General features: G+C 34.6%; 1 protein-coding gene across 1 annotated transcript in view; it reads left to right on the top strand.

The window, feature by feature from the left end:
- The window catches only part of LOC103771341 (regulating synaptic membrane exocytosis protein 1-like), a gene marked incomplete at its 5' end in the record, with an annotated part of 130017 nt that overhangs the window by 18453 nt on the left and 99352 nt on the right, over positions 1–12212 (top strand). Inside the window, 3 exons of the mRNA XM_008938634.1 lie at positions 2573–2686; positions 3141–3230; positions 8464–8547. Of these exons, the coding sequence (XP_008936882.1) occupies positions 2573–2686; positions 3141–3230; positions 8464–8547 (288 nt within the window). The remainder of the gene's footprint in view (positions 1–2572; positions 2687–3140; positions 3231–8463; positions 8548–12212) is intronic.

The following is a 12212-nucleotide window of genomic DNA, read 5'->3' as shown; positions in this document are numbered from 1 at the left end:
TAATAGCAATTTTTTTCCGGCGTCCTTTCCCTTTCTGCAGCATCTTCTATAGCTTCACACCCCTCCTTGACTCCAACTCTGCTTATTCCTTTCCCTCTTAAAGATTATGATTTTCATTAGATTTTTTTGAATGACAGTGATTAAATTGTCACTTAATTCACAAAGTAAATATTGTATTATGAGCTTTTGATGCACTTTGACCAGCCACTATAGGTTTCCAGTAGTTCTACAAATCTGCTAACCAGTCTGACCTGTTCACCAGCTAAAAATTGTGCATGGGCAGCAACAGAGTTTGTCTACACTGAATTCAGAGAGGGCAGCCCTTGCCTTTTTCTTTATTCTAGTTATTGCTGAGGGTTTTTTTATGTTCAAGAAAAGTAACAAATTCATCTCTTTAAACTAACAGTAATGGTATACTATAAAACAGAATGGTAGTTTTAATAATATATTGAAGGTGAATATAAGGGCAATAGAAAACAATAGATTGATTTTTAATTCTTTGAGGCTTATACAGCCTAATCCAAGTTTAAATAATACCCAGAAATTATCCAGGGTCTATCCTTGGCTGAAGAGTCTCAAAAACCCTTTCAACAAAATTTGGTCTGCGCATTGTTTGCAGTCTTTTGTCCTTTCTCATTTGTAGTGGCCTAACATTTATTTGTGTGAGAAACGTAAGGCTTTTTCTTTGCTTTCTAGTCAGCTTGCTGAACAATGTTTTCATTAATTGTTGAGACAGCTTCATCTTAAAATGGGAAAGAAATGTTCAGAGTTTAATGTTAAATGGAAGAAGTATTAGCATGGGGTAGTCCAGGCTACAAAGTTAAGATATATGGTTAGTTTAATACACTGATTTAGAAGACAAATCCTAGCTGTCCATCCTGGCCATCTGTATGCAGCTATTGACCAGCAGCAGAAATGGTGGGTGGACATGTACACCTATGCCATAGACCATGGGTTGTCACATTCCATGTCTTAGATCACACCCACTGTGATTGATAATACCTGCTGGTATGCCAGGATTGACCTGATGGACAACCAGCCCTTTATTCCAGCTTTGCAGCATCAGTGGCCCCTAGTAGAGATGTTAGCAGTGGTGAGTGCTGAACACGTACGTGAAAGGTTAAAGCTCCTCTTTCAAATTCCTCAGGGTTTTACAAACACTGGTTTCTAGGAGGAGAGTGGTTTCATCTGTCTGTGACACAGCTGGATTTGTAATGTTGGTCTGCTGTGCCTGGGTCCAAGCCATGACAGGAATCAAAATGTCCTATTAGGACAGACTGTTCTAGAAGCTGCAAAATCCTCAAGGCTACTGGTCCTTCCCGTAGTAGCACTGCAGCTGTGTTCTGGTAGGGTATGTGACAATTTGTTAGGACTTGGTTATTAACCTTTAGCTATTAAATGGCAGCCACTGTCCGCCTTTAAATTTCTCCTTTTTTCATTGAGTAGAGCTGGATAATAAAACAAACATGTCCTGTTCTAAAATCTCGTATGCTGTAAACGATATTAGACAGTTGTCATGTAACATCTCAGAGTGCTGCTGTGTTGGCTGATGGAGTAGATCCAGGTTTTTAAATTAGCTTATTATTGATAGCATTTAATTACTGCTAGATTTTGAAGCTGATATGCTACTTTCGAAAGACTTACACTGAAAAATGACAGATGCTAATATATCTATAATTAAGTTTGTGACACTATATATCACTGATTTAGCAAACTTTTCATACTTTGCTACTGAAGTGGTTGAACTCTCTGTAGGTCTAAGTAAGGCATCACCAAGAGAAATACAAATCTAGTTTAATTTCCACCTAATCCTTTACAAGAGCTTGTATGTTTTAGTTAAAAGTCTCCATAAGTGGAATTTAGATAACTTTCATTACAAGGAAAAAATCTGAGCTGTACTAGCATTGTCATGAGTTTGCAGACTGTATTAACAAAAGTATAAATAGAAAATTTTGTCCCCCAGATAGCTGTCACAGTAGTTGAGAAAAAATGTACATTGAGAAACCTACTCATACAGCTATTAAATGTAGTAGAATATTATGCATTTATTTTACATTATGGTCAATCTTGTCTTTTACCTGTCTTTATTTCTGGCATCTTCTTCTGTTGTTCTGTTTTCTTTTCTGTTCCACCATATTCAAGAAGTTCTGTTAGGCACTATAAAACATTACCACCCAAGATGCCTTTACTAGAAAATGGTACTCATTGGAATCTATACAGGTAAGGCTCTTGAGAGTCCCCTTTAAGTAGCTAGTTCCTTTCTCAAACAAATAGTCTTGGCCTGTTAAAGAAATAAAGAATTCATACAGTTTTCGTAACAGAGATGTAATCCTACAATAACTTCATATAACCATTTAAATTAATTAAATTTACATTAAATACATTAATTAACATTACAGCTAACATTATAAAAACCCCCAAACCAAACCACTTTGTATTAGGTAGAGTTGTCTTCACTGTTAAAATTTTGTGTTGCATGTTTTTCATTGTTACATTCTTTTGTTTGTGTATAAGATTTTGGTTACATATCAAATTTATTTTCATTTTGTTTAAAAAATTTTAATTTACAAAGCTCAACTCTTCCTGCATGTGCTAAGACCAAATCTGTGATTAGACAGGATATTTCACTCCTTCGTGATTGCCTTAATTCACAAGTACCGAAATTTGGAGATGACCTACTGGTTAGGTAAGAAACTGAGGATTCATCACCCCTCCTGTTTGGTACCTAAGATGGATTTGCAGAATAAATAAGCTTCGCTGTAAAGTGATTTCACATAATATATAGTGTATCACATCCTTTTATGTTGTCTTAAAAATTTACTGTTGTTAATAAGGGTTTAAATTTATTGTTTGGTATTCATTCCACTTTCTTAGAAGTGGACGTTGTTCTGTCTCAATTTTAAACATTTCAACTACCTAACAAAAAAAATTCTGGCAGTCTTTTGTTTGCTTTTATTTTCTAAACAAATCTTGGCACTGTCATCTGGTCAGCTTTTTTGTTTTCCTTAATTAAATCATTGTTGATTCTACATTTTCTGTAAAGAGAGCATTATTTTATGAGTTAATATCTAACATGGTATTCCTTTCTTTGTTTTCTTTTTCTTTCTCTTCTACCATTGGATGCAATGCACTGGCACTAGTGAACTACAGCCCTCCCTTGACAGGGCTAGGAGTGCTAGTACCAACTGCTTGAGACCAGATACTAGTTTGCATTCACCAGAACGAGAAAGGTATAAAATAAAAACTTACAAATTTCTTGTCATCTGTGCTGGTGATCTCTATCAGTTTTGTTTTTCTTCATATGAGTACTCTACATTCTTGTGCATTCATCTCTGCTTTGGTATTTGTAGACATTTTTGCTCCTCTGTTCATGTATGTCATGTAAATTGTGTGTTGGAGTTTATAACTGCTTCTGGCTTCTTTCCTTAGTTTAATTCAAGCTGATGTCATTGTTTACAAAAGTCCTCAGTATGCTGATAATAGCGTTGCAGTGTTGAGTATTTTGACAGAGTTGTTAATCCTCATCATCATTTGCTAAAAAGTATTCTATTTGTTTCTTGCCTGTTCTGTGGACTTCTAATAAGGGGGTGACAATTTATAAATTATTACAAAACTTTCATATTTCAAACTGGAACGGTAGTTTGTATAGTGATGTATTCTCTACAAAACAGCCAAACTTCATTGCTCTCTTAATCTAGTCTGCTGCATCTGCTTTGGCAATCACAAGGCAAATCACTGACATTTTTTTCACTCTGTGACATTCTATTAAGGCTCACATAAGTCTAAAGAAGACATGCTTGCAATACAAGTGAAACATTGTTGTCGCATACATTGTGCAGGCATTTAATGGATGCTTTCTAAGTTTTTAATATGACAGGAGCTTGGTTCAAAAATCTTAGGTGAACCCAAATACTGTTGGTGTGTTTGAGATATGGTATTGTTCCATGAGGGAATTTTTCATCACCACCTGTTTCTTTGGCTAAGAACTGTTATTGCAGAGTGAGATTTTAGCTTCACTGGAGACAGTAATAGACTGCCATTGATTGGGAATGTGATGGACTTAAAATTTCATCTCTGTAGTTCATATTTAACTAGTGTGGCAGCTAATAATGCAAAGTTGCTTTGTCAGTCAACCCACCACATGGTGGTTAAAACAGCTGCATCATTTTCATTATTATGGGAGACAATCTGTGAAAAAAAAGGCAATAGGAATGTACTTTGCTTTTTAGAATAAGGTTCTTAACAAGTTTTTTGTGAAATTTCCCTTTCCCCTTTCCTTCTGCACCTTGTTTGGAACTTTGCTTTTCTCAGCTTGTGCCTTTGCTGCAGAGAAGTGACTAATGTTCTACTGAGGTATCTCAGCTGGATCTACACTAGTGCATTCCTTTTTAAGATTTTGCTCAAGATATCATAGATACTATAGGCATAGTTATTAAAAAATGAACAAACAAAAAACCACATAAACAAGGCTACTCAGAATGAAATACAGAATATCATTCTATTTTTTTAAAAAAGTATTGTAGCATCATATTAATAACTAGGTGTGTAGATTTATATAACTATATTAATCTACAATTAGCTGTTTAATGTAATCATGTATGGACATGAGCAGTATGTTTTGTACTTTTAGTTCAGAATGCCACCTATGAAGTTGAACATCCAATGAAACAGTAACTGGCAATTCTAAACTGTCTAGTTAAAATATACTCAAAACTACACCTGTCAGTGATGTTAACTAGTTCTATAATATCTTTATAATACATATCCAGCTACACGTGTCCAATAGGCACTGCAAAAATCTACAGCATTTTTCATGAGCTCGTCATGAAGAAAACTGTTTAGTCTGTGTTAATGGCCTCTAATGCTGCTAAAAACATGGTTTTGTCAAATTATCTGTGGGCCTGATGGAGAAAAATTGTCCATCACTATGACACTTTTATTTCCTTGCTTTTAGAAGTCCTGAGTAGGTGCTTTTGACCTGGCATGGTTCTTGTGGCTGCTGAAAAGCGCTTTTTTAGGAAATTCATATTTAAATTTTCCATGATGGTTTTGCTTAAAATAATAAGATCTATGTGACTTAGGGGATTTAGGACTTTCTTCTTTTCTTCCAAGATAAATTATGTTTTTCCAATACAACCTAGTTTTTGGAGGAAGATGTTACATTTAATATATAAAACATACTAAATTAACCTTATTTGTTTAGGGGAAGCTAGTTTTAGAAGATTTAATTCTCACTGTTGAATGTATCTGCTTGCACTTTAATATGAAGTTAGTGATCAGCTGCATGTGACCATAGAGGAGTCTTTAGTTGGAAGAGCACAATTAAGTTCAAGGTATGTAGAAAGAATTTTGCTTCTGTGCTGAACAAGACAAGAATAAGGGTCTTAAAGTACAGTAAGATAGGTTACTTTAACATATGTTAAAGCTTATTGTTTGTTGTTTTCATGGCATTTCATGTCCCCTCTCTGCCCTTCAGATGGAATTGTAGATTTTATTAAAAAATTTAGACTTTGAATTCTCCAAATATAAAGGTAGTCTTCTAAATGTGGCATAGTATATTTTCTTCAACAAGAGTATAAGTATGCTCAGTTATGGAAAATTATTTCTGTTTATCCCGCCCACCCCCAACCTTTTGTCTCAAAGGGTGGAAACTAGATTTGAGTTCAAGAGTTAAAGTAGTCCAACTGAGATTTTTTTGACAAAATGGTACTAGATGTGTGTAACCAATGGTCAGCAGAGCCCTGTTTCTCTGTCTGTGATTTGTTGGAAATGATTACTTGAATTCTATACAATCATTCATGTAATTTAGACTAGTCAGAGTTGTTACTGGCTTTTAATACGCAACATTGCTGGTAAAAGCAATTTTGTTGGCCCACATACTCCATCAGAAAAAGACTTTCACCACTATATATGAATTTGGGATATATAAGTCGTGTTAGTTGCAGTAAAACAAAGCCACCACCAAAGAGGCATTTGAGCAAGGAAAGTCCATATATAGGATGGCAAACTGACCTTAACTTGACACAGGCCTGCCAAAGTTTTTTAGTAAATGGAATTATTTGGTACAGAACTTAATCCTTCACACGTATCTCTTTGTCACTGTATACCTTAGGATACTCAGAAATATCCAGCTCCTACTAATTTATCTACAAAGTTGGACCATGCCTGCCTTTTATTTTTATCTCTTCCCTCCACACCACTTTATTCCATAATTTTTCAAAATTATTTTGTTGGTGAGGTTTCTGTGATGATCTGCAATCTGTATTTTATATAATATAGTTATAAATATACTCTAATGCCATTGAAAATGTTTTTACTGCTGCTGTTTCCTTTGGTACAACTTTTTATTGTCCTTTTCATTGTGTCCTGAAATTTCTGCTTTCTTTCCTTGTAAATTTGGTACCATTTCTTTAGAATAGAGAAATTTGATTGTGAGCCCCAGCCTCCAGTCAAGAAATCATGTAGCCATGATAATTAAGTGCAGTATCTGAACTGATTCAGCAGTGGTTTCTCATCATAATAGCATCTTCCCCAGGCTGATTTAAGGTTGCAGCCAGTGATAGTTACTTATGTAGTGTGGCCTTCATTTGCTTTCTAAGTTTCTGATGTTGCGGGAGTTAGTTGTGTTATTGGCAGCTAGTAAAGAGCAGCTACATGAATAGATACAGCTTTAGTCCTGAGGGGCTGGTTGGTGGAGATCTAAGCAAATAAAACCAAGGAGCACAGCCCAGGGATTAGGTCACGTACAAGAGGGTCAGCATATCTGCAAAATGCAGCCCAGCAACTGTGCTGGTTTTGTTCTGAAGTGCTTCTCTGCACTAGGAATCTAAACATTTCAGAGATCTTCAGGATGTTTGCCGTCAGCTGGTCACTGCCACCTAAACTACATACAAAGCTGAACAATTAACTGTGACCTACTTATAAATACATAAAACAGAAGTTGGAGCTGCCACTTTATCCAGTTAAGACCTATCCTGATCTCATGTTGATTTTTCTAAGTTTTTTGTCAGTCTGAAATATTAAATGTTTATATTGCATACAGCTGTGTTGAATATCGTCAGCTATATTGAATATCACCATTTACATGTAAAATAATGGGCAGTTAAAGAACTGTTTGCACTAGATCTGCGATGTATTTTGTTTCCAGTTCTTTTCAACCATATAAAGGAATAGGTTATTGCATGTTTTTCTGCATTATACTGTGACTCATGGTCATTCAGTGTTCAGTGAAAGAGCATGTTCTCAAAGTTCACACTGCATGACTTATTTAATTCTATCAAATGCTGTTTAATATTTGTATTGAATATCAGCATATTAAGGGCTTTGAGTGCAGTGATGCATTAATATTTTCTTTAACTCTTGCTTTGGAGAGAAAAACAAATATATTACTAATGATCTACTCGCTTTTGAAACATTTGGAAGATCTGCCTAACTGTTCAAGTGATGCTAATCTCCTTGAAACCTTTGTTATCTGCATGTTCCATAAATCAAACCCTTTTCCTTATTACATGGACTGGAAGGATGCCTCAGAAAGTGAAATATTAGATAGTCATGCAGAGTTTACGTAACTACTTTGCTGTTTGTAAATTAATCGGTATGTTTTGATTATGTAAATTGTTATACATTCACTTGTCCTGTTACTATCAACAAAATAAACAATACTAGTCTATAGTATAGTATACATCATTCTAAATTAAATGAGCTTTTTCAAGAAAATATAATGTAAGACACTGGTTTTCATTCTCAATTCAGGTTCTTTCTGTAAAATTTAGTTATACAACATGATCTGCTGGCATGTACTGCAGGGATACAGAGAAATAAACTAAAGAGGAAGCTGGCTGCACACACATTCAATACCTATTTTTGAATGAAAAAAAAAAAATTACTCTAGGACTTGTACACAAATGTGTGTAGCTTAGCTGTAGCTAATGAAATAACCTTCACTCTCTCATTGCATTCCAGAAAAGGGTCACTTTATGCCTTAGAATTTTTCTTGTATTTCATAGTACTACATGGTTACTGAGAATGCATTTTTCAGTGCAAAGAGGTGGAAGAGATGGGCTTAACAAAACCCCAGCCAGTAGCTGACATAAAATGACTGTCATAAGGTCTTTGAAAAGCTCTTCTAGTTTGGAATTATAACTTTCTATACAAACGATGGGCTTTTAGGTAGTCTAGCATTTGGGAATATTTTAAAACTTAATGGTACACTATATAAAAATATATATTGATCTAAATTCTGGATCTTTGGGCATACATTCTCTTTGTTTCAGCTGTAATCTTTCTGCAGTAAGCAGATGTAAGAATAACATACTTAAGGGTTAGAAAACTGCTAGAAAAGATCATTAAATGCACACTTTCATTACTTTTTGGGGTATTTTTCCAGTACCAAATCCCATATATTTTATTTTATCACAAACTAAATATCCTATTTTCTTCCTGTTTTACTGAACGGGCAAACAGGGGTAGATGGTCCCCCTCCCTAGAGAGGAGACGACCTACTAGTCCCAGGATTCATATCCAGCATGCATCTCCGGAGGATGACAGGTACTAGTCAACTCCTCCCAATTGAAAAGTGTCTCACTGCATCTTGCACTCTCAGAGGAATATACTGAATCTAAAATTATGCATCTATGTAGACAGAGGCTTGCAACCTCCTGAAGCCCAAACTAAAACAGCTTAAATATCATCTCTGCATTTTGTTGAACTGTTATAAAGCACCTGGGAATTAATGTCTTTTGAAGTTTTCTGTTTGCCAGAATAGTCACAAGCCATGAAATAAGATGTTAATACAACAGAACATCATCTGTGTTAATGTTCTTTAGTCTGTTTTTACCTGCTTCTGTAAATGGTGGCAGTGTTTTCACTGTGGTGCTTTATAATATGATAAATGTTTGTTTTAAAGCCTATTCCTGTCTAGCTTGCTTTTTCTTTTTTTTTTTTTTTTCCTTTTTAACAAACTGTTCCTAAGGGGGAAAATAACCCCCCAAACTGATCTGTTTAAGTCTTGGTTACACTTGTTAGTCAATGTATGTAAAAACTGGCACTGTTTGTAAATTCTGTCCAAATCAGGATGGTCTCAATGGAGCAGGTTTTCCTAACAAGGTAGGTTTTTGTTAAAAACACCAATATTTAAATAAACTTCTATCCTGAATATCACCTATGATTAGTAGAAACACCTTTGCCTTTTTTTTGTCATGAACTTTCTATGCAAATTGATTTTGCTATTACATTGCTTTGGCAGTAGTAATTTTTTTTTGGTGGCTATTTTTCCAGATAGAGCTTGGTTTTTTTTAAGCATACTTTATCATTTCTATTAAGATACAAATTCAAGACTTTGCCAACATACTCCTTTGATGGGACAGCTATTAATAGTTTACAAGGGTGTTTTGTTTCTTTTAGAATTTTAAAGTAATTTTGCTTCCGATTTTTTTGACCAAATGGGACTGTCTTTGACTTCAGTGGATCAGACTTGATGAATTCTTGTTCTCATTGAAGTGATTAGAATTAAGTCATAATCATATCACATATCAGTGAAATGAGATTTTCATCTAAATACTGCCATTCCTAATGTTGAATTGTAAGCCTTTTGATGTCAGCTGCAGTTTTGTGAGGAAAGACTGAAATCATCTAATACCTGTTAGCAAACACATTGTAGTAAAACATCTGTAGGATTTAGAACCTGTTATGGGAAAGATTTTTGAGTCAGAGAAGCAGAGTCTAATTTTCTTAGTGAATTCAGTGCCTTGTGTTTGGGAGTTTTCAAAGTCATTGAATCTCAGTGATGCAGTCAATGATGAACTTAGGAGTTTGGGCTAACCTGAATCCTGATGACTGGTTGCAGACTTCCACTTCCAAAATCTTTCAGATAAGAGAAGTTTGGAGAACATTGGACTCTTTGCATTACATAGCCAACCCAAAAAAATAGCCCACCTTCTCTATAAAGAGATTATCAGTGAGGGAATCACAGGTGCTTTACCTTTGTTTTCTGCTCATTAATTTTATGTTAATTCTGGTTATTTCCCATAGCACTGGCAGTTGGCCAGCACCACTCAGCACTCAGTTCTATAATTTATTTTTAAGATATGCTTGTATCAGTTTGACGACTGATGCAGTGGGGAACGAATGTCTAATGGATCATCAGGAGTAGCTAACTGCCTGCTTATTATCACTTTAAAATCACACTTTCACAGATAAGTTGACTTTGACAGATCTTATCTTACTCTTCATTTAAGTACATTCCAGATTTATCTTACAAATTGGCCCAATTTGCATATAGGGTGCAATCAAGAAGAGCTATTTCTGAATACATTCCCTAAACATATGACTTGTGCATTATTTCTAATTTTGATCATTTAAATTTAGGTTTTGCAACATTGTGTTTATTGACAATGATTCATAATATAAATTTTAGTAAAAGTCTTGGCAAGATTGTTATCTGGAATTTGTTTGCTTTGCCATATCAGAAAAAGTGACTGCTTTTCTTTCTTTTTCTTGTACCTTGGCAAGATGAAGACATGAGTTATATGTTATTTCACTATTAAGAAATAATAAGTGTTTGGCTTGTATCATGTATTTCTTTAAGACATTTTAAGTAATAGGTTTTGGTCTGAATTTGATAGCTTCACTGCTGTGAAATTTGTGGTGTTTTTTTAATCAAATTAGAATAAGAAAGTCTTTCTGAAGTGAAAGACTTTCTGGTAACTGCAGAACTGCAAATTTTGAGGTTGTAAGTGATGGTAAAAACCAGGAGGATGAAAACTAAGCACTTAATGGGAGGTGGGAATTTTATTCCAGCTGTTCTTTTTGAGAAGTCTTTATATAATTTCAGTATATAGCCAAGACTGAATAATATATAATATGTAATATAAGCCTTTTAAAAAAAATAATTCCTATGTACTTTCAGTAAGGAGAAATATCTTTTGGTGGTCATGCATTTATCTCAAAGAATGCTCATCCAAGAGTCATCATGAAGCCAGCTGTAGAGCAAGTACCCTTCTGGCGCTTTCAGAAGAAGAACTTGGGGCGTGCTGTGCACTACTGGTGGCAAACTGATTTGCCCTGGGTGATCCTTTCCCATCTTTCCAGCTGCAGTATGTGACTTGATCAGGGAGGCAGCTTTGCAAGACATCAACTGAAGTGCTAGGAATGAGTGTGAGGAGCTACCAGAGTAGTTGTGACTTCCCAGCTCACTTACCATGTAGATGCAGTTTTTCAGAAATGTTCAGGAAAAATCAGGAAGTATTGGACATGACGCTCGTGATGGCTTTAAGGCTACATAAATGAACAGACTCAATGCAAGCCACTGAAGTCTCTTGTATGAGTCAGTAATAAATAATTTTCATTGTTAGACACTGAATTTTATTAAAATATTGTTTTGTCACTTTAGGAATAGTAACTTTAAATTTTGTCTGTAGATTTCGTTACACTCAACAGCAATAAATGTTTTGAGGCACACGGATCTTTAGAATGTGAAATGTGAATAGCTTGTCTGTATAGGAAATAATACATAGTGCTTGTCTATATACATAGCAATGCCTTATTGATCAATGCTTTTGTTTGATAGTTGGTAGTTTTATGACCTTAAAGGAAATTTTAGCATTTCCTCACCCTGATGGAGGTATAGATGCAAATTCCTTACATATGCTAAATTATTAGTGGAGTGCAAATTTTGCTGAGTTTTCTCATTAAAAGCCAATTTTGATATTTGAAGAACAATCTTACACCGATACACCTTACCAAGATTTTTTTTTTACCACATATTTCATAAAAAACTAATGATAAACCAACAAGCTAATAATATTTATGCCAAATTGAAAGCTGTGAACAAATTCTGAAGTTCTTAAACAGCTTCAACAGAAATGAAAATAATACAGAAATTAGGCAATGTTCTGAACTTTGTTTGAATTTTTTCTCAAAAAAAACCTTAATCAGTCATTCTGCATTGCTATTGAATTATTAATTGTTACTGTAGCAGACTGGCTGGCAACAGAATATGAAGTTTTCATCAAAATATATGAAATTACATTTACTTCCATTTTCATGGGAATGTCACAGCATAATGACAAAATGTTCATTTTTCAAATTCCTAATGGAAGATGTTCTGTAGAGGTTTATGTATTAATCTAACAAACAATATTGTAGATTAATTTTCTAGAAGGATAATGGCAAATATTAAGCCACAGTGCTTTTTAATATTTAAAAAAATATTG

Source organism: Merops nubicus, unplaced genomic scaffold (genome assembly GCF_000691845.1).
Source record: "Merops nubicus isolate BGI_N331 unplaced genomic scaffold, ASM69184v1 scaffold2514, whole genome shotgun sequence".
NCBI lineage: Eukaryota > Metazoa > Chordata > Aves > Coraciiformes > Meropidae > Merops > Merops nubicus.
The sequence above is the reverse complement of the archived record's forward strand: the minus strand, read 5'-3'. Positions and strand labels throughout refer to the sequence as shown.